At 40.6% G+C, this 21,195-nt stretch overlaps 1 protein-coding gene across 1 annotated transcript in view; it reads right to left on the reverse strand.

Moving 5' to 3' along the window:
* Nucleotides 1-4,844: 4,844 nt before the first annotated feature.
* SLC27A2 (solute carrier family 27 member 2) overlaps nucleotides 4,845-21,195 on the reverse strand; it is a 36,575-nt gene continuing 20,224 nt past the window's right edge. The window contains exons 5-10 of the mRNA XM_033109255.1: nucleotides 17,092-17,286; nucleotides 12,916-13,006; nucleotides 12,127-12,325; nucleotides 10,533-10,630; nucleotides 6,636-6,766; nucleotides 4,845-5,313 (exon numbers count right to left, since the gene is read on the reverse strand). Coding sequence (XP_032965146.1) covers nucleotides 5,137-5,313; nucleotides 6,636-6,766; nucleotides 10,533-10,630; nucleotides 12,127-12,325; nucleotides 12,916-13,006; nucleotides 17,092-17,286 — 891 coding nt within the window. The 3' untranslated portion in view covers nucleotides 4,845-5,136. The remainder of the gene's footprint in view (nucleotides 5,314-6,635; nucleotides 6,767-10,532; nucleotides 10,631-12,126; nucleotides 12,326-12,915; nucleotides 13,007-17,091; nucleotides 17,287-21,195) is intronic.

The raw sequence follows: 21,195 nt of genomic DNA on the forward strand, positions 1-21,195 counted from the left end.
AGGCACTGTGGCTTACAGTTTATAAAGGAGGAAACTGAGGCCGCAGGTCATACAGCTTATAAGTGGGCAAACCCAGGTCTCTTTGTTTTCGATAAAGCCCACGCTGTTTCCACCATTCTGTACTGTTCAAGGTTGTACTTAATCAGAAGCTCTTAATCTAGCAGGCCTCTCTGGTTCTTCCGTACATTTAAATGTTCCCATTTTTCTGGACCCTGGAGTCAAATAAAAGCTGTGGTCACCGGCCGCTTGCCCACAGTTAGTTCATAGGCCAAAACACCATTTTCTTCCCATTTCAGAAGGCAGTTTTACAGGGAGTGGCTCTGAAATTCGTTATATTAACAGCATCAAGGGACAAAGGTGGACACTAGTTAAAGTGGTAAGGACAGATGTTAATCAGTAATTTGAATCAGTAATAATCACTCTTCCAATAGGGAAAAGAGTGCAGCATAAACTGGACTCAACTTTGATTTGTGCAGAGGTTACAGGGCCTTTTGAAGGAAGAATGAGGGAGGAGGCAGTGGGGCATGTGGGAGCTCAGTAGAGTCAGGGAAGTGAAAGATTACAGAAAGCAAGAAGGGGGGGTTGGTCCAGGTGAAACCCATCTGGGTTGCTCCCTGTTGCTTATCGAAGGTAGGCTCCTACCCTCCCACAGAGGCTGGGAGACAGGGGCCCATTTTCTGGGGTTGGATGGAACGAACAGTCAATTCTTTGGGCAGCCTTGAGTTTTTTCAGGCAGGTACTTTAAGGGAGGCTTGATTTATGCTAGGATTGTGGCCTTGAGCTGTTAGAAACTATGCTAGTGTTCATTCAGGGCTTCATAGTCAGAGATGGAGGCGTAGTCGACAAGAGAGCTTCGAAGAGCCTGGCATAGAATTTGGTCAAGGAGAGTCTTTGTCAAGAGTTTAATGCTTTAATGTTGACCTTGTCTATCAGTGGTCCCTGAACTTTGCTGCATAGTACAATCACTTAGAAGTCTTTTTAAAAAATACAGATGCCTGGCTCCCACTCCTAGAAAAGTCTTGATCTAAGTGGGGTGGGGTGGGCCTGTGCTTTGGTATTTTTGACAGCTCCCCTAGGAATTCTGATGTGCAGCCATGTTGGGAACTGCTGCTCTCCAGTCGCTTGCAGCTCAAAGAGGGGTGTGAAAACCTCAGGTACTGGCATCCCCAGGTGCTTTTTCTGCACATGAAAGCTTCTGAAGCACTGCTCTGCGCTGGTGCTTCTCAAATTGAGTCTCCATCAGAATCACCAGAAGGGCTTGTTAGAACCCGGATTGCTGGGCTCACCCCCAGATTCGGATTCAGTAGGTCTGGGGCAGGGCCTGACAATTTGCGTATCTAACAAGCTGCTGCTGGGAATGCACTCTGAGAACCACGTCTCTGAAGATGTGTCTCATCCTGTAAGTGCTACTGGGAGCTTAGTGATGCCAATGCGTTGTGTGACTTTGGGCACGTACGGAACCTTCCAGGCTTCCTCTTTTATCACATAAAGAGGTTTGACTAGACACTCTGTGGGATTGCTTTTAGTTTTCTTAGAGCAAATAATATGTATGCGTATATTTGGAAAATAGATATGTGCTGTTAATGTGAATTTTCAAGAACACTTGCAGGCCTAAGGGTACAAAGTGCTGCCTTATGGTGGGCTTTCCTGGGGCCTGCACTTGGAGTCACTCCAGATCTAAGCTCTGAGACTCACTTCATAAAGGATCGTGGAGCTCTGAGGAACCGAATTACATTAAGCACACGCGATGTGTAACTCAGGATGCTTTTGCTCTGTCAGTGGTTCCCAAATTGTGGCTCCTGAACAACAGCATTTACAACACCCAGAATTTGTTAGAAAGGCAAATTCCAACACTAACTCTGGGGAATGGGTCGCAGCAGTCTGTGTTGTAACAAGACTTCAGGTGATTCTCAAGGCTCAAGTCTGAGAGTCACCACTCTACGTGAACTAGAAGACTCAGGTCATCTATTTAGCTCATTCTCTCTGCTTCTCCCCCTACTCCGTAGAAAAGTTGACATGGGGAACCAGATGTTTATCAGGGTTGCTTGATGGAAAAGCAACAAATAATTATTGTCTACGATGTGCCAGGCACTGGGGATATAATGATGAGCAAGATAAACAGAATCTCTACCCTCTTGGAACTTACAGCTTCATAAAAGCATGACGTCTGTGCAAAGGGAAATTGACGATCGTCATGGAATGGACCCTCAACTATATACACCTACCACAACATGGCATCTGCTCCCTGGGGAGGTAGCAGCCACACTGACTATGTGGGCCAGTCAGCCCTCCTCCCCTTAAACTGTGCTGGGGTGACGTTAAGTAACACCTTCCTTCTTGTTAGCTGCCTCTTTACAGACTTCTTGCAGCCCCACCAACTGTAATGACAAAATAATTACTGTTGAGAAGTTAAAACACAAGGAGAAGACCTTTTCTCTAGGGGTCTTTCCAGTCAGCCTTTCTTGAACGTCTGACCTGCCTTCCTAGATGGAGACTTGGAAAATGGCATCACACTAGTGCTAAGCTCATTTCTTGGTCCATAACAGGCAGGCACCCACTAAATGCTTGCAGAGTGAATGTATGATCGCTTCTTGGCCGTTTGGCTAAGACCAAGTATAGAGTGGATGTATGCACCAGCAACACATTAACAAATCATCTCTTAGGGTACGTCACTGCACTTGGTTAATCTCCATTTTTGTATGGATTCTCACTAGCTTCCATTTCACATGCTGACATTTTCTAGTTTTATCCTCAAACTATTTTGGTGCCTGTAGCATCCTATCTATGCACTGATTATATGTTTCCAAACAATAATTTGAAATTGGAGACCTGTTGAATTATTTCCATGGATATCAGCTTATGTTTCTAAAAATATCCATTTGTATTTTTAAATGTGATTTGTACAGATTCTATGGACACAATTTCTGGCTCTTTTAGAAGAGAAAAACCGGTCTTTAAAGTTGATTATCTGTCACAGATAATGGCTTAATTTTGTATACGTACATGCAGTTAAGTATATTGAGCTGGTGTCTCTATCCACCTGGCCAGAATCACAAAGGTTTGGAGAAGCTGGGGGCTGAGGGAGATCAGGCTGGGAGGGAGAGTTTCTGTTTTTAACTAGAAAGTCTAAAATGTGAGTCAAAGGTGGTTAAGTCCCAGCAGGCTCTGGTCACTGGAACCTGATGTTCTGGCTAAAGGTGTAAGTGCTGACCTTTCATCCCCAAAATGCCCCTGTGACACAGAATGATGTCACTGCTTTAACGCAACCTCTGCTTACCCCCGGATTCACTTTAACAAGATTCCAAGCAACACAATTGCACAACATGATACTCTCAGAAACAAAGGTCATGCCATCTCCCAACACTTGGGTTCAACTTCTCACTGGGAAATTGATAAAGCGAAAGGAGAGTTACTTAGAAGTTTGCAAAAATTCCCAAGTGCTGACCCACAGGCAATAATCGGTTTAAGCTATTGGCAACCTTCCTAAAGATTCAGGGATACCCAGAATTTTCCTTTGGCTATCCTCAAGTCCCTGATGCATATTAAGTACTCAGGAAATGTTTATTGTTGGGCATAATGAGCAGCGGCAGGGATTCTGTCAGGAGCCTTTTTAGGAGTCACCTAAGAGAGTGAAGAGAGTTCAAAAAATATTTCTAGTAGTGTGTTGGGAGTGGGGGTGATACCTCTAGTATGTCATTGAAGATTCCTGGATATGTTTGCCTGCGTCCTCATGGGGACTAAATTGGGGGAGAATTGGGGCTCCTTGCCAGCCCCTGGACATCTGAAGATGCCCTCTGGGGAAGGAAATGCCACTTCTTTTAGGGAGGCTGGGGTGAACTTGAATTACATTTTTTGTATGGGGACTCAGTGACCGTGGTGGTGTTCCAGGGGCCTAGGACAAGCTCTAGGAAAGAACATGCTGCCTTGAGGGCCGCCACAAACCTGCCTTTGGAAACTGTGTGCAACTGACACCTGCAGAGGTTAGGGAGTTCTACTCGGGCAGGGAGGCAGCTAAGTGTAAGGAGAAAGAGCCTGTCTGACAAAGCTCCTCAACGTTCCCAAACCCTCCTGCGCCATGTCTAAGGGCCTTGGGTCCTGGAACTGGCTCTCTCTGGCAGGAGGCTGGCTCTGGCAGGACATGGACTGTGGTGTGAAGCCAGCTCCGGTCTGAGGAGCACGTGGGACTGGGGGGCGCTAACTGGAGAGCTGACATTTATCTGGTCCACAGATACATTCCATTGGTGGTGCATATACGTTTTAAAATGTTTGAGACTTCACATATTAAAAATTGGGCGAGTCACATAAATATCTGGGTTTCTGTTTTCTGAATCATCACAAGATCCCAGAAGTGCCTGAGCTGAAGTCCCACACGACAATAATCCGCCCACATAGCTGAGTAGTGGCTGTCCTCAAGTTGGCCACATCCATTGGTGACCTGCTTCTCTCATCCACATTTCCAATGTGAATCCTGAAGACACTTGAGTTTGCAACGCTTTATATCGCTAACAAATATCGACTGAACACCTTTTATGTAGAGAATTCTGACGCTATTCCTTAGGGTCCTTCAAGAACTATAGATAGCAATCTCACCTTTTGGATGGTGCTGTTTTAGACAGTGGCCAAGATGCTACTCGGTGGGGAGAGTTGGCTTTACACTGGAGCTGGATTTCCACTGGGTTGTTCATTGATGACCCACCCCCCTCACCTCCCAATATTTTTCCTTGCCATAGTTTACCTAGAATGTCATTATCATTACGAATGGAACACCTGCGGAAAGTTACTAATGAAGCTGTCAGGCTCAGGGTTTGCATTTAAAATAGAGTAAGGAAAGAGACAGTGCCATCTCAAATATTGGCGTTCATCTATTTTATTATATATTAAAAAAAAGAACGCCTTTGCTCTAACAAGGTTAGTTTACAAACACAAACAGTAGGTGCAAACCGAAAAACAATTATCTCTAAATCTCTTCACTTACAAAGGTTCAGGTGTGATTTCAAAAAGTCGTCTCTTATTGGAATGCATAAAACGTGCACCTCACAATCTTCAATCGAATTAAAGTTGGATTATATTACGTGGCTGTAGTAGGCCCATTAAGTTTCTTTCTGGGAAGAGTATGAGTTATCATCCTGGGCAGATTCAGAGTTTCAGCGTTTCACTATTTATGGCGTTGTAAATGTCCTCAGTCATAGGCACATACATTTCTGCTTTGTTATCCAAGAAATACAAGGCATCTTTGATGACGGCAGGGTTAAAGCCCTCCTCCACAAGGGTCACTTTGCGGTGTTTAAAAGTTCCAGTGATCTCAATGGTGTCCTGGAAAACATCAAACAATCCACATTGTCATAGTGTTTTGCAAATAGGTTAGGGTGCTGGGCAAGGGGTGGAGGTGGGGCACGGGGATTGCAACCCATCACATCCTTGTACCTCTGGATCCTTTGAGAGTTGTGAAAGTGAGGTGTTTTCTTGTTTTGTTTTTTTGATATATATAGAGATTTATTTTAAGGAGTTGGCTCACACAACTATGGAGGCTGGCAAGTCCAAAGTCTGCAGGGTGAGTAAGTAGGCTGGAGACTTGCGGGGTACAGGGGAGAGCGGATGTTGTGGTTCAAGTTGAAAGGCAGTCTGCTCCAGAATTCCCTCTTGCTTGGGGGAGGTCAGTCTTTTGTTCTAGTTGGGCCTTCAACTGATTGGATGACGCCCACTCACATTATGCATACAGATTACATCCTGTTTTCTGAAGCTCCACTAGGGGGCCCTTTGTGGAGGTACTTTTCATTCCCTTAAGCTTTAAGATCACCTGTGGGGAGTGAGGGGCTGTGGACAGTGAAATACGAAGCAGAGGAGTCTGTTGCTTTGTGAGCTTCAGGTGTTTCTGGAATATCCTGATTAATGGTAGGGCGGGGCTAAGGGGATCAGCTACACACCGACAACTCTTTTTTTTAGCCTGCTTCTCTGTTAGACTGAAGATTTGTTTTTTCTTCAGTTAATAGGTGATGATCTGAGGATATTTCAATTTTCATGTCTCTCAGCCATGTCATTGAAAGCAAATGTCAGAGCTTTATGAACATAAACCTAAATAACCCTATTGCTGCAGCAATATCTGGTAATCTAATGTTTCTCAGGTCTTCAGCTGCAGAATCATAGAGTTCAAAGTCCAAAAGTGAGAGTGTTAAATTAACCAAGGGGTTCATTTTTGAGAAAGAAAAAAAGAATCCCTCTAGTGATGATAGCTAAATCTTTGGTAGTTCCAACTGGCAAATGATGCCCAATTAAATTTCACCCTATAGAAAGCTGAAGAATTTCAATGGATTTTTCCGTTTTTTTAAAACTGGAAAGAAATAGGAGGATGGGAGCATTTTTATTTTAAGCATCTATCATACCTTACCAAACACAAACTTTGTGAGTTATTTGCTAATACTGTTGTTGAATGAACTGGCCGGTCATTTTTAGGGAGAAAGGGATTAGGATTTGGTTTCTGCTAGCTGCATTTTCTGATATTTCTGCTTCATTGCTGAACTTCCTGGAAAAGATAGGGAAAATTTGGCCAGTGTCGTCATCATGGTAGAAGGGGAATTGTTCCTTAAGACAGGGGTCTCCAAGAGCAGATAATTGAACTTGGTAACAAGGAATCTCACCTGTATTCTTAGAAACCGGGGTCTTGCGTAACTGGGCAGGTAATCTGCAACATGCTTAAAAACTTTCTTTCCATCAAATTCATGGTCTTCCTTCATCTTGATCGAGGCCATACCAATTCGACCCTCATGACCTAGAAATAAAATGAGAAAAAATTAGATGTGTTGTAGCTGTTTATTTTATTTATAATGCTTTGCTAGTTCAAAGAACAGTGGACTGAGACAACATTAGGCCGTGGGTTTCTTTTGGATAGTTGGAATTTTTATTTCAAATGCATGTTGAAGTTATTCGAAAGTGAAAATAGTACTAATATTACTACTAATAACAGCGGCTACACATTGATTGAATCATTATTATATCCCAGGTCTTATGGACCATCTCATTTAACCCTCATAACAACCTTATGAAAAGGTACAAATGTTATCTCCATTTTGCAGATGAAGAAACTGAGGCTTAAAGACATTAAGAGACTTGGTCAAGTTCCTGCAGCAAATACTAGGCAGGGTTAGAAACTGAATTGAGGCAGCCTGGCTCTATATCCTGTGCTTTAATCATCATCCTTCTTAGCAGCCTAGATAAAAACACCTGAGAGAGAAACAGATCAAACTGGTGGCTGAATAAATCTCTCTCTCTCTCTCTCTCTCTCTCTCTCTCTCTCTCTCTCTCTCTCTCTCTCTCTCTCTCTCTTTTGTTTTTTGACTCCAGTGAAAAGTCCTTGCTCCACTGTCATGAATAGTTGAGCTCAGCGTGTTCTTTAGATTGCAATGTCAGGTCTGTTGGCTTCTAGGCACAAACGCCTTTGAGACTTATTTATTTAATCAAGATTCCTAATAGCTTTGCCTCTCTGCATTTCGGAGAAGCTGCAGGACAGGAGGATGAAGGCAAGGTGTAAAGGTGAGCTGTTTTGTGCCCTCCCACTGACGCTCTTTAGTCCCCAGGGTTGAACTCTCCAACAGAGAAAACAAATCCTAACAGTTCTTTGTTGCCTGTCAGGCTGGGCAGTAAGTGGAGAGGTGTTTAGAACTACTACCATTGTTTTCTTGTGAAGACAGTGGTAATTAGGTATTAATCTATCTTCTACCTGATCCAGTAAACCCAGTGGGAGCCCAGGTCTACTTCCCTGAACTACTTAGAAGTAATCCGAGAGGGGGAAGGAGCCGCCCTTCTGTCACCTGGGCTGCAGCTTTCAAAATCTCTCCCATGGTGATTGTGTGTTTACCTACAGCGCTAAAGGATGCAGAAAACAAGAGGAAAAATTAAAGGAAAGGAAATACTCCCTCAATCGATTCATGTTTTTATCTAAGGGGGGGAGGCAGGGCAAGAGACCCTCTTTCTCTAGGGGCCCCTGGTAGCTCTCTAGAAGTCATCTATCTCAGGAATCACAATGTCTCCACTAATCTCCTTTTAGAATTAAGACAGAGGCTGATGCAACAGAAATCTTTAATGTCGACTGGCTCCTTGCTTCTTGCTCTGGCAGAGGCAATGCCCAACAGAGAGGTGAATGGGCTTGTTGGGTCTCAGGTCCCTGCCCTGACTCTTCGAGGCTGGTTTAGGGCTAGTTCAGCTCCAGGGAGAAGGTTCCAGTCTACAGCAATTATGGCCAGGGGTTCTCTGGAACTGCTCTGTCTAATACAATAGCTACTTATCACATGTGGCTATTAAAATTAATTATAATTAAAATGAAATATTCAGTTCCTCAGTTGCACCAGCCACATTGCAGTTGCTCAACAGTCATGTGGGGGCTGTTGGATATCATACTAGACAATGCAGATATAGAATGCTTTTATCACTGCAGAAAGTTCTGCTGATAATAAAAGTCCTAAGAGTCGTTTTGGTGTGACACCTAGAAAGGCCCAAACCTGGTTCCCTCCTGGTCCAAAGCTGAGATCTGTGAAGGCCCTGTGAGAAGCACAGAATCTGTAAGCTGGGAAAGACTTCAGAGTCTCTGATCTCTAGAGCTCGTATCTAAGCTGCCACAGCTGCAAGAATTCCCACAGGATCCCACGTGGACATCCTGCCTCTTCACACTCCAGTTAGTGGGACATTAGGTCGTCTATTCTACTGGTGGTTCCTCTGGCTACGGGGTAGTTCTCAGGCTAAAATTTGCCTTTCGACCCATTGGTTTTTGTCGTGCTCATTGGAGCAACATGAATACACCCACTCCTTGTTCTGTCTTTGTCCTGTATCAGTGGCTCCTAACCATTACTAGTCATTAAACTCATTTGGGAATTAAAAGGAGGCATGGAGATTCTGAATCTCAAACCCCAGAGGTTCTGATCCATTAGAAAGGGGTATAAAACGTTTCCCAGATGATTCTGAGGACTGGCCAGATTTTTGGAACCACTAGGTCTCAGTGCTCCTCAGCCTTTAGTGTATTTCTTCTTTAATTGTGGTAAAACATACAATTCATCATTTTAACCATTTTGAAGTGTACACTTCAGTGGCTTTTAGTGCATTCACAATGTTGTGCAACTATCACTTGTACCTAGTTCTAGAACAGTTTCATCACCCCCAAATCACATTTTAATGTTTTTGAAAATCACTGGAGGGTTTGTTAAAACACAGCTGTCTTGGCCTCACCCCAGAGAGTCTGATTCAGGTCTGGGGTGGGCTTGAGTACTTGCATTTTCAGGAAGCTCCCGGGGGAGGGTGCTGCTGCTGCCGGTTCAGAGACCCCACTTTGAAGAGCCCTGGATTAGGTCCTTCCATTCCATTTCCCACATTCGTTTGTGTTGTTATCTTTTTAAAATTCAGCATTTAAAACTGTGTGCAATATTCCAGGTGGGGTCTGTGGGAGCCCAGCATGATGCGATGGCTGAGAACCACGACATGGGCTGGTTAATTCAGCCTTGTGTTAATTCAGCCTGCGGTCCAACATGAGAGGTATTCTGCACCCCTGACCCGCTGTGACCCAAGATGTGACTACACTTCCCGTCGTGTCGTTATCACAGGATTGGAGGGGAAAAGGCAAGAGAAAGTCTTGAATATTCTTTAAAAAATAAAAGGACAGCATAAGGTCATGTGAAACCCTCCCAGCTCAGGAAAAAGGAACTTTGGGATTTCCTTTTGAATATAAGTGAGGATCTCAAATACTGAATTCTGGGGGTTACTAATGCCCCTAGGACCTATATTTGAATAATGACTTGCAGGTTTTAATCCTCTATGACATTAATAATTAAAATGATTTCTTCTTATGACAACTTGCATGTATAAATCTGGTAAATATATGTTTACTATTTATGTAATTGAAATGAGTTAGGTCTCTTGTCAATCTTAACTGCAGGGCTGGTATTATCCCTAACGTTAGTGATTTTCCTGAAGTCAAACAGCCAGCAGGTATTGGAGCCAAGACCCAAAATCAGACCTCGCTACTTCCTACCCTGCTGGCAGAAGCAGATCTAGAGAAGAAGGCTTCTGGAGATCATGTCACCACTCTGTGTCAAGATTCTGTAACTCAGTGGGGTGGACTGGGGTCAGGGACCTGCTTTCAAAGAAGAGTCTGGACAAAATCAGCTCCTTCCCAATTTTTTCTCTTAGCCACTGCACTTGCTCTTATTTGTGTCTCGCATACCATTTCCCAGTTATCCAGCGTGACATTTTTTCTTGAGGAGTGCCAAATGCAGCATGAGACCTTACATCGTGGAGAGATTTGGCTAGCCTGAGAGCCCAGCTGGGGAGCTGAACCACAGAGGGAGGCCAGGTTCAGATGTATTAACTTGGCTGATTTATAATGGAACATAAACCAGACATAAGCTTCTCAGTCCCAAGTGGCTGAAAGAGTTGTTTGATTCTCCAGCTGGCAGGCAAAAGCGATGACATACTTTGCCCTGGGGTTCAAATTATGTTCAGTTACCGTATGGGTTTAGGCATAGATTTGTATTATAGTATCTTGTGCATACCTGGCACATGCACTCCATAAACATTCACTTCTTGGACAAAATCAACCAGTCCTACTACGTCAGCAACTTCAGTGGTGGCCACATTTTCCCCTTTCCACCTGGAAGAAAGGCAAGGTTAGCAGAGGTCACTGGTGGTTACTGGATGCAACGACAGAGAGCAGGTAGTTCCCTCCAGACCTGTGTGGAGTGGCTGTCCTCTATTCCTCACCTTGGCCCCCAAACTCCCCAACTTTGTCATGGGAGAAGCATCCTGCTTGAGGAACAAGACAAAAGCAGAGACCTAAATAGTAAAACGTGGAATTTCAATCTCGCCACATGAAATATGATACACAGAATGATGTTGTTCTAATGTTAAAATCCAGCCTTGGCCTAAGCAAGGTGCTGGAAATCAAAAACAAAAGCTCAATGACTTTTTGCTGTGTTTAGGTCTCTCATTTTGCTCATTCCCTACCTTTGGTTGCTATTTAATTCAATTAGTGAATTTCTATTTAATAAAATTTCATACTTGTATTTCATGGTCTCATGGCAAGGAGAAAGCTTTTAATAAGAAAGAAAATATCATTCTTTATTTGCAGGGAGACTGAATGTTAGTGCCCACAAGGTGCTACTTTTTCACTTCATAAAGGTCTTTATGTTTTATATTAAAAAATTCTTTCTATCTCCCAGAAGTATATTTTCAGTAACATGAGGGCGGCACAAAATAATGATCTGGAATCGAAGTCATGCGATATGACAGACGGAAGGAACCCTGAGGATCATCTTTTCATGGGTGAAGGAACTGAGGTCGAGAAAAGGTTACCTGTCGTGGTAACACAGCTGGTCAGGGGCAGAGGTGCGCTTGGGAGCTCAGTTCTCCTCTTTCATAGCCACACTCTTTCTACTACAGCCAGACAACTTCCATCCCTTCCTCATTCATTCATGCAAAACGTAACTATGTGTGTCAGGCACTGTGTTAGGAGCTGGGGGTAAACAAGCAGAGACAGGGCCCAGCCTCAGGGAATTTACGCCGCTAGGAAGCTGATTCAGTCAGAGTGTCATGAGGCTGGAGGACTGTGCTGTGGTTGGGAATTAATTTCATGGTCTATTATAATCGCTTTCGAATTTCACTGTGCCGACTCAAGGGTTCTGTGGGAAACCACCTGGTAGGGGATGGAGAGTGGGAGGGAGGGGGCAGGGGGGCTGGGAACCCATCCCCTCCTCTTCAGCTACATCAGTTCCACGTTAATTTGCATTTGATTTTATCTGAAGAAAAGCCCCTTCATTGGAAACAATGTGAACATCGCTGGCTGTCCAAAGAGTGACCAGTCATAAGTAACTAAGGAATTGAACGGACTAAGCTATTTAGACCAAAAATCAGGCACAGGTTTTCCGCCTTATTTTCATCTGGTGTTGCTCAGTCAAGTTAACTGTGCATTGCAGAGTGATACCTCGTGTATTTTGCTCCTTTCTTCCTGGGAACACAGGAGGTTGAATTGGCATGCCAAAGAGATAGAAGGAAATGGAGCACCGTAAACAAAGTGGAATGCGATTCCAATTTAGGAGTAAGCCAAATTGTGCCTGTTTGTTTGGGGCTCAATAATTCAGAGAAACAAACCGGAATGTATCTCCAACTCTATCGTGGAAGTAGATGAAATCTTCGTGGTCAATCATTAAGAGATCTCCACTGTTGAAATAGAGGTCTCCTTTCTTAAAGACATCTCTTAATTTTTTCTTCTCTGTCTGAGACTTTCCTCCAGCATAGCCACTAAATGGTGTAAGTTGTGTGATTTTGCAAACCAGGAGTCCGACTTCACCTAAGACAGAAGAAAGTAAATTGTTATTGTATGTGCTTACAGTAGGCAAATTTTATTATTAACCTTCTCTTAAGACTGATGCTATCCAACCCATTGGCACAAGCTGGCTGTATATATATATATATATCCATATACATCACATGTACACATATATACACCATGCACAGACAGTACATTATTTTATACGGCCACACATTTGCAGTTTTCTAAATGCTAACCTTTTACTGAATAATGCTTTATACACATAATTAGATAAGTGCACAGTAGTTTAAGCTTTAAGGTAAAGATTCCCTAAACCTAACTATAGTTTTGCAACCATAATTACATATCCCTTCCCACAAAATGCTTACCTTATAATCAAGAAGTTGTTAAGGTAGGTTTCAAACTATCATTATGTTACATGTAGTGGTTAAATTAGTATCTTTTGGAATTTCTGTAACTATTTCTGAGATTACAAAAATAAACCTCTTTTTTCCCCCACTCTGATAAATTTTATCATGTGTTCATTTTAGCAATGACAGATTAGTTCTCAACAGTTACTTGGTCAAGGTAAGAAAATCACAGGTTAATTGAACAAAAATCCACTGTACCTTTGGGAACTTTAATGCAATATCCATTTTCATCTCGGACAGGTTCATCTTTCTCCACATCATATTTAATCAGCTCATAATTTATGACTTTCTAGTAAAATTAAAATGGATCATTTTTAGCGCATATTTTCACATTTTTTTCTTTTTTATTGTGTTACATAGCATGCATAAGTATATGAAGTACACATATCTTAAGTGTACAGCTTGGTGAATTTTATATAAGCATACAGCCATGTAACTATCACCAAGATCAAGATATTAAACATTTTCATTACCTTAAGAAACTTCTTCCTGCCCCTTTCTGTCAAGTAACCACCATTCTGACTTTTATCACCATGAATTAGTCTTAAACTTCCAATACATGAAACAAATATATGTTTTTGTATTTGCTTCTTTCATTCAACATAATGTCTGTGATATCCATTCATCCATGTTGGTGTTTGTTTCAGTGGTTTATTTTTTATTGCCATGCATTTTTCCTGTGTGAGCATTCTACAATTTATTTACCTATTTTCCTATTAGTGGGCATTTAGATTGTTTCTAATTTTGGATTATTAAAAAATAAAGCTGTTATGAACATTCTCATACATGTTTTTTGGTGGACATATCACAAGTGGGTTATTAAAATTTTGTATAACCTTAATATGCCACTATTAGATGTTTCAGATTTCCAGGGATTTGTTCTCCAATATATTTAAGGTTCGATGGTATAATTATTTCATGTCTATGGCTATAAAATGGTTAAAATTCCATCACATTTCATATATAGTATAATTAAATGGCATAAAAATTTATATAATTCAGTAAGAGCAATAAGTATATTATTTTCTCTATTGACAGAAAGGTGCAAATATGATAGTATTTTGATGTAATTATTAGCCATGATTACTGTGTCCATTTCAAATTTATATTCAACTCTATGTGAATTAACCAATCATGTGCTTTGATAGTAGTGAATAACCGTTAGAAACCAAGTAGCATTCATAATCAACAAATGTAGATCTTCTTTATTTGCAAGAATGTAAAAAAAAATTGGGATGGTAACTAATGTTACTTTCCACACTAATTACAGAGCCATCTTCTCCTCCCCTTGTTTTAGTTTTAAAATATAGTTTTGTTTAAACTGGAAAAACTGACAAAGATGGCATTCAAGGGATACGATGCAAAGAACTAGTAATATACAGCACCAACTTCCAAGGTCCTCAGGTTTGTTTTGAAACAAAAGTTACTATGTAACTTATCTTTTTGAGGGTCAGTAGTAACAACCACAGAGAGCTTGCACCATGCCTCAACTTATCTTTGTGCCCTCTCTTTGTTCTGAACTGCGTTTAGCGTGGGTCTCCAAGGTTTGGGCTAGTATAAGTTGGACTGAAGCTGCCTAGAGAAGGCTGACTCTCTCTGCAATGGTTCCAGTGGGGTGTAGGGAATGGATTCTCAGTCTGTAGTGGTGCTGCCCAGTAGAATTTTCTATGATGATGGAAATGTTCTACATCTGTACCACTTACCATGATAATCACTAAATATGGCTACAGAGCATTTGAACTGTGGCTAGGGTGAATGAAGAACTGAATTAAAAATTTTATTTATGTAATTTAAATTTAGATAGCCACACCTAGCTAGTGGCTACAATATTGGATGGCACAGGTGTGGAGCACAGTGGAAGGACCTGTGTGTGTCATTGTCAGAGAGGTTTCTTGGACCAGGGAATGCCTAGGGACCAGGCCAGAGTATAAGGAATGGAATGATAACTATCAGTACAGCTAACAATTATTCAAGGCTATTATATGACAGGCAGTGGGCTGTGTCCTCTAATGGCTTTTTCATAAATTATTTAATCCTTTACTCAATCCTTTGCCTTCATCGACACTGAGTTTGGGCAGTGGGCTCTATATTTTCTCTTTTATGATAAAATAGATGATAAAATTGAGGTCTAAGGTCACTTAGCTAGTATGTGATGGTGCTGGTATTTGATCTTAGAACCAGATCTCTTATGCACACGGATCACTGTCCTCTGTACTCTGCCAGTCACTCCCTGGGGACATCGGTTGCTTGGGAGCTCTGGGGTGGCTGTTTAGTGACCAGGCAGGATGGCATAAAGACAGCAGTGACTGCTCAAGCCAGTGGATACTCAGCATTTGCTGAATATTCCTGGAATGTTGCAGGTGGTCGTCTGTCTCCTCAAGCACAAAAAAGGCAAAGAGATTGGAGCCCCAAGGCAATAAAATGACTAAGAGGGAAAAGAGACTTCTATGTGAGCTGGCTTAAAAATAAGAAATATCAATCATATGTCTGATAAGGAGTTAATATTCAAAATATATAAATAACTCATACAACTCAATAGCAAAAAGCCAAACAATCCAATTTAAAAATGGGCAAAGGATCTAAATAGACATTTTTCCAAAGAGGACATACAGATGGCCAACAGGTACATGAAACGATGTTCACCATCACTAATCATTAGGGAAATGCAAATTAAAAGCACAGTGAGATACCACCTCACACCTGTTAGAATGGCTGTTACCAAAAGGACAAGAAATAGCAAATGTTGGCGAGAATGTAGAGAAAAGGGAACCCTTGTATACTGCTGGTGGGAATGTAAATTAGTGCAGCTGCTATGGAAAACAGTATGGAGGTTCCTCATAAAATTAAAAATAGAACTATCATGTGATCCATCAATTCCTCATGATAAGGAATTGGGGCATTTATCCAAAGGAAATGAAAACACTAATTTGAAAAAATATATGCAACTCCATGTTCATTGCAGCATTATTCACAATGGCCAAGACATGGAAGCAACCTAAGAGTCCATTGATGGATGAATAAAAAAAATGTGGTGTATATATGTAATGGAATATTATTCAGCTATAAAAAGAAAACAAATCTTGCATTTGTGACAACATAGATGGACCTTGAGGGTATTATGCTAAGTGAAATAAGTTAGACAGAGAAAGACAAATACCACATTATCTTACATATGTAGAATCTAACAAAAACTGAACGCATAGATACAAAGAACAGATTGGTGGTTAACAAAGGTGGGAAGTGAGGGAAGGGTGAAATAGGTGAAAGTGGTCAAAAAGTACAAACTTCCAGTTATATAATAAGTCCTGGTATGTAATATACAGCATGGGGATATAGTTAATAATACTGTATTGTATATTCGAAAGTTAAGAGAGTAGATCTTAAAAGCTCTCATAATAAGAAAAAAAATTGTAACTGTGAGGTAATGGATGTTTACTATTCTTACTGTGGTGATCATTTTGCAATACATACAAATATCATGTTACATACCTGAAACTAATACGAAGTTATATATATGTCAACTATATCTCAATGAAAAAATTAAAAAATACCTTTCTGGTGTAGCTATTAGGTGAACACAAATGTTCAAAAGATACATCCCAGTTCTCTCAAAGGTCTAGATAATACTTCTTAACCCTGGCTGCAGAGCTTTCAAAAAAACACTGATACCTGGGCTCCACCTCAGGACAACTGCATCCAAAACTCAGGGGTTGAGGCCCTGCACTTGTATATGACCCACAGTATGAGGAAAGGGAAATACCATATTTCACAGTCTGTGTTAAACTTACACACCTGGCAACCTCCAGGTGTTTTATCATATATAAGTATAAATAGCATCAGGAAGACTTCACCTAAGTTGAAGATGGCAAAGGCACAATGGGTTGTTTATTCATAGAAATTAAGATTTTTAAATTAAAACACCCTATCTTTTTGAGGTCCTTGTCATAGAGAATGAATAAAACCTCTTTTGGTGATACCCTGTTTCCCCGAAAATAAGACCTAGCCGGACAATCAGCTCTAATGCGTCTTTTGGAGAAAAAATTAATGTAAGACCCGGTATTACATTATATTATATTATATTATATTATATTATATTATATTATATTATATTATATTATATTATATTATATTATATTAAAGACCCGGTCTTATATTATAGTAAAATAAGACCAGGTCTTAGATTAATGTTTGCTCCAAAAGACGCATTAGAGTTGATTGTCCGGCTAGGTCTTATTTTCGGGGAAACTCGGTAGGGATAGACCATGGCTCTGATGCTGCATGAATCTGATAATATCATCATCATGACAAAGCTTTTAAGAAATCTGTATATTCTGAAAACTGGCTACATATGCTCTCATTTTTCAATGTACTTACTCTCTGTAGGTAGTTTACTCTTCCAACAGCACCAATTTTTCTCGTATAATTTGTAAAGCCGATATTGCCTTCAGTGGAAGCATAGAACTCATAAATGTGAATGTCCCCAAATCTCTTGATGAATTCTCTCCACACATCTCCTCGCAAGCCATTTCCCAAGGCAATTCTCACTTTGTGATCACGATCGTTTGGTTTCTGTGTAGGAGGAGAACACACTGAAACAACTCTGGAGACTATGCTTGCGTATTAATAATTGCCTTTCTGTTTCTTCATATTTATATTGGTTACAAATTCACCTTAGTGCACACCTTTTCTGCTACCCACAGGCCTAACTCCTCCTTTGCCCCCCGCCCCCAACAAATGCAGTATGGGCCAACAGTTAGTTAGCCCTCTGATTTAATAACCAAAAGACTTAGATTTTCCCATTTGATTTTTATGAGGCAAGGTGAGACAGTTGGACAGACCTAAGTGATGCCAGCATTTACTCCATATCCAATCTGAAACTAGAACAATGTGTTGATTGTTTTCTTGTTGGGGCTGGTGAATCTCAGTGAATTGATAGAAAGGAGGGGTCACATGGCAAAGGTTTGTCAGAGACTAAAAGAACCTCAAAGGATGATTTTTACTTGAAAATGAAGAAGAAAACTGGGAATACAGTTCAAGGAGAGAATCATTTTCCACAGAGTCATTAAAGAGAAATAATGTTAGGGCCTAACGAGACTGGAGAGAAGAATCTTGATCGTGCCCTTGTTTAACCGATAGACCCAGAGGTCACAAGACCAGATAGAGCTGAACCCAGATAATGAAATTGTCCCAGTGGGATGGGCAGGGGAAGAGAGGGAGGAAGCCGGTTCCCAGCTGCCTCAGGTGGCCTGGGAGGAATATGCTTTGCTATAAATAAAAATCACAAAGAGTGTAAAAACTGAAAGGAGAGCTGTGTCAGCAAGAGAGGTGGGGTTAGGACTGGGCTGCATTCCACTGAACTGTAACTATTTATGTGGCTCCTACAAATATGTCTAAACCTACGGACATTTTAATGATATTTTATCTCAATGAGGCAATTGGTGTCCCCAAGGAGATCACAGCCTGGTGGGAGAGGCAGGTAAACAAATAACTACAATTTAAACTTGCAAATTTTGTAACTCTATGACCTTTCTCTAATAGATAACTGAATGGAATGGGGGAAAAAGTGCTAGGTAACTAGGACTCTCCTCAAACGTCAAGGTTTAATTGCTTTGATCAAATAGCATTTTGCTTAAAAAAGCAAATGCTATAAAGAGTATATATTATTTCCTGCTCTGTGAAATCACTGTGAAGTGATTTTGGAATAAAACTTCCTCATTGGAAAAAACTGTTGGAAAAGAGGCTGATAAGGGGAGGACATTTGATAAGGCATTTATAAACCAAACCAAAACAAACCTTGAATTGGTTTCCAGGTAGGGGGAGCCAAGTGACTAGGGGAGCAGCAAGTATGCGTTTAATTTTTTAAGTAGCTCCTTGGTCAAAACTCAGGTGGTAAAGCTCTCAAGTGGTGAATCCTAATCAGAGAGGTGGACAAATGCTGGTCACTAGTAAAAACTGGGCTCCTGGAGCAATCTTTCTGAGGAGGAAATGTGTAGAGAGAGACCAGCGGCCTCATGCCAGTGGTTCTTAATCAGACTATCAGGAGAGTGACCTGAACACTTTGAACCTGCGTGAACCTAGACATTCTGACTGAAGGGGAATCTTTTCTCTTAAACAGCGCCCTAGGTCCATAGGTCACTGAATCTATTCCTTTTTGTAAAACAAAAAATTAAAAAAAAAGATTTTTATTAAAATATAGCTAACATACAATATTATATTAATTTCAGTGGTACACCACATTTGTTCAACATTTATATACCTAAATAAGTGACCACCCTGTGAAGTCCAGCAACCATCTAACACTGTGCTATGCTATCACAATATTATTGACTATATCCCCCATTGCTGTACATTATTCCCATGACTTATTTTACACCTGAAAATTTGGACCTCTTATTCCCCTTCACCTTTCCCCCCCTTTTAATTTTCCAATTACAGTTGACATTCAATATTATTTTATATTAATTTCAGGTGTACAGCATAGTGGTTAAACATTTACGTAATTTAAGAAGTGATCCCCCTGACTAGTCTAGTACCCACCTGGCATTACACATAGTTATTACCATATCATTGACTATATTCCCTGTGCTTTACTTTACATCCCCATGACTATTTTGTAACTATCAGTTTGCATTTCTTAATCCCTTCACCTTTTACACCATCCCTGACCCCCTCCCATCTATCCCCCAACAAATCTAGTACCCATCTGATACCATACAGTTATTACAATATTATTGACATTATTCCTTGCACTATGCTACATCCCCATAACTATTCTGCAGCAACAAATTTGTACTTCTTAATCCCTTTCCTTTTTTCACTCACCCCCAAACCCCCTCCCATCTGGCACCCATCAATATGTTCTCTGTATCTATGAGTTTCTGTTTTGTTTATTTTGTTCTTTAGATTCCACATATAAGCGAAATCACATTGCATCTGTCTTTCTCTGTTTGATATACTGCACTCAGCACAACACCCTTCAGGTCCATCCATGCTGCCACAGGTGGCAAGAACCCATTCTCTTTCCTGGCCGAGCAATATTCCTTTGTATATACTCGTATGTATCACCTCCTCTTTATCCATTATTCCATCAACAGACAACCCAGGCTGCCTCCACATCTTGGCCATTGTAAATAATACTGCAATGAACATATGGATGCAAATGTCTCCTCAAAGTAGCGTTTGGGTTTCTTCAGATAAATACCCTGAAATGGAATTACTGACTCCTTCTTTGTCTCATGATAGCATTTTTATTATTTTATTTTATTTTATTTTATTTTATTATTTTATTTTACTTTTTTTATCCAAACTGACATACGCCAAGGAGCAAGATCTCAAATGCTTCCCTTATAGTCTTTGCTTTAAAGTCTATTTTGTCTGGTGTAAGTATTGCTACTTCAGCTTTTTGTTTGTTTCCATTTTCATACAATCTATTTTTCTATCCCTTTACTTTCTGTCTGTGTGTGTCTTTCAATATGAAGTGAGTCTCTTGTAGGCAGCATATGTAAGGGTCTTGTTTTCTTATCCATTCAGCCCTCCTATGTCTTTTGAGTAGAGCATTTAATCCATTTACACTGAAAGTAATTGTTGATAGATCTGTAGCTACTGTCATTTTATTATTCATAATTTTGATCTTTTTTTTTTCATCTTAAAGAAGTCTCTCTAACATTTCTTGTAATACTGGTTTGGTGGTGATGAACCCCTTTAGCTTTTTCTTGTCTGAAAAGCTCTTTATCTGTCCTTCCATTCTAAATGATAGCCTTGCTGGGTAGAGTAATGTTGGTTGTAGGTCCTTGATTTTCACCACGTTAAACATTTTGTACCAATCCCTTCTGTCCTGCAAAGTTTCTGTTGAGAAATCACTGACAATCTTATGGGAGGGCCCTTATAAGTTACTAGTTGCCTTTCTCTTGCTGCTTTTAGGATTCTCTCTTTGTCTTTAATCTTTGCCATTCTAATTATAATGTGTCTTGGTGTGGGCCTGTTGGGTTCATCTTGTTTGGGATTCTCTGCACTTCCTGGACTTGTATGTCTATTTCCTTCACCAGTTTTGGAAAGTTTTCAGTGATTGTTTCTTCAAATAGATTCTCAATCCATTTCTTTCTCTCTTCTCCTTCTGGTACCTCTATGATGTGAATAGTGTTATACTTGATGATGTCTTAAACTGTCCTCATTTTTTTGGATTCTTTTTTCTTTTTGCTGTTCCCATTGGGTGTTTTCTGCTACCTTGTCTTCCAAATTGCTGATTTGATTCTCTGCTTCATCTAATCTGCTGGTGGTTCCTTCTAGTGCATTCTTCATTTCGGTTACTGTATTCTTCACTTCTGACTGGTTCTCTTTTATGGTTTCTATGTCTTTTTTTTTTTTTTTTTGGTATGCTTGCTATCTTTGTTGTAGTTCTCACTAGGTTCCTTGAGCATCCTTATAACCATTGTTTTGAACTTTGTATCTGGGAAGTTGCTTGCCTCCATTTTGTTTAGT

Source organism: Rhinolophus ferrumequinum, chromosome 6, assembly GCF_004115265.2.
Source record: "Rhinolophus ferrumequinum isolate MPI-CBG mRhiFer1 chromosome 6, mRhiFer1_v1.p, whole genome shotgun sequence".
NCBI classification, from domain to species: Eukaryota; Metazoa; Chordata; class Mammalia; order Chiroptera; family Rhinolophidae; genus Rhinolophus; species Rhinolophus ferrumequinum.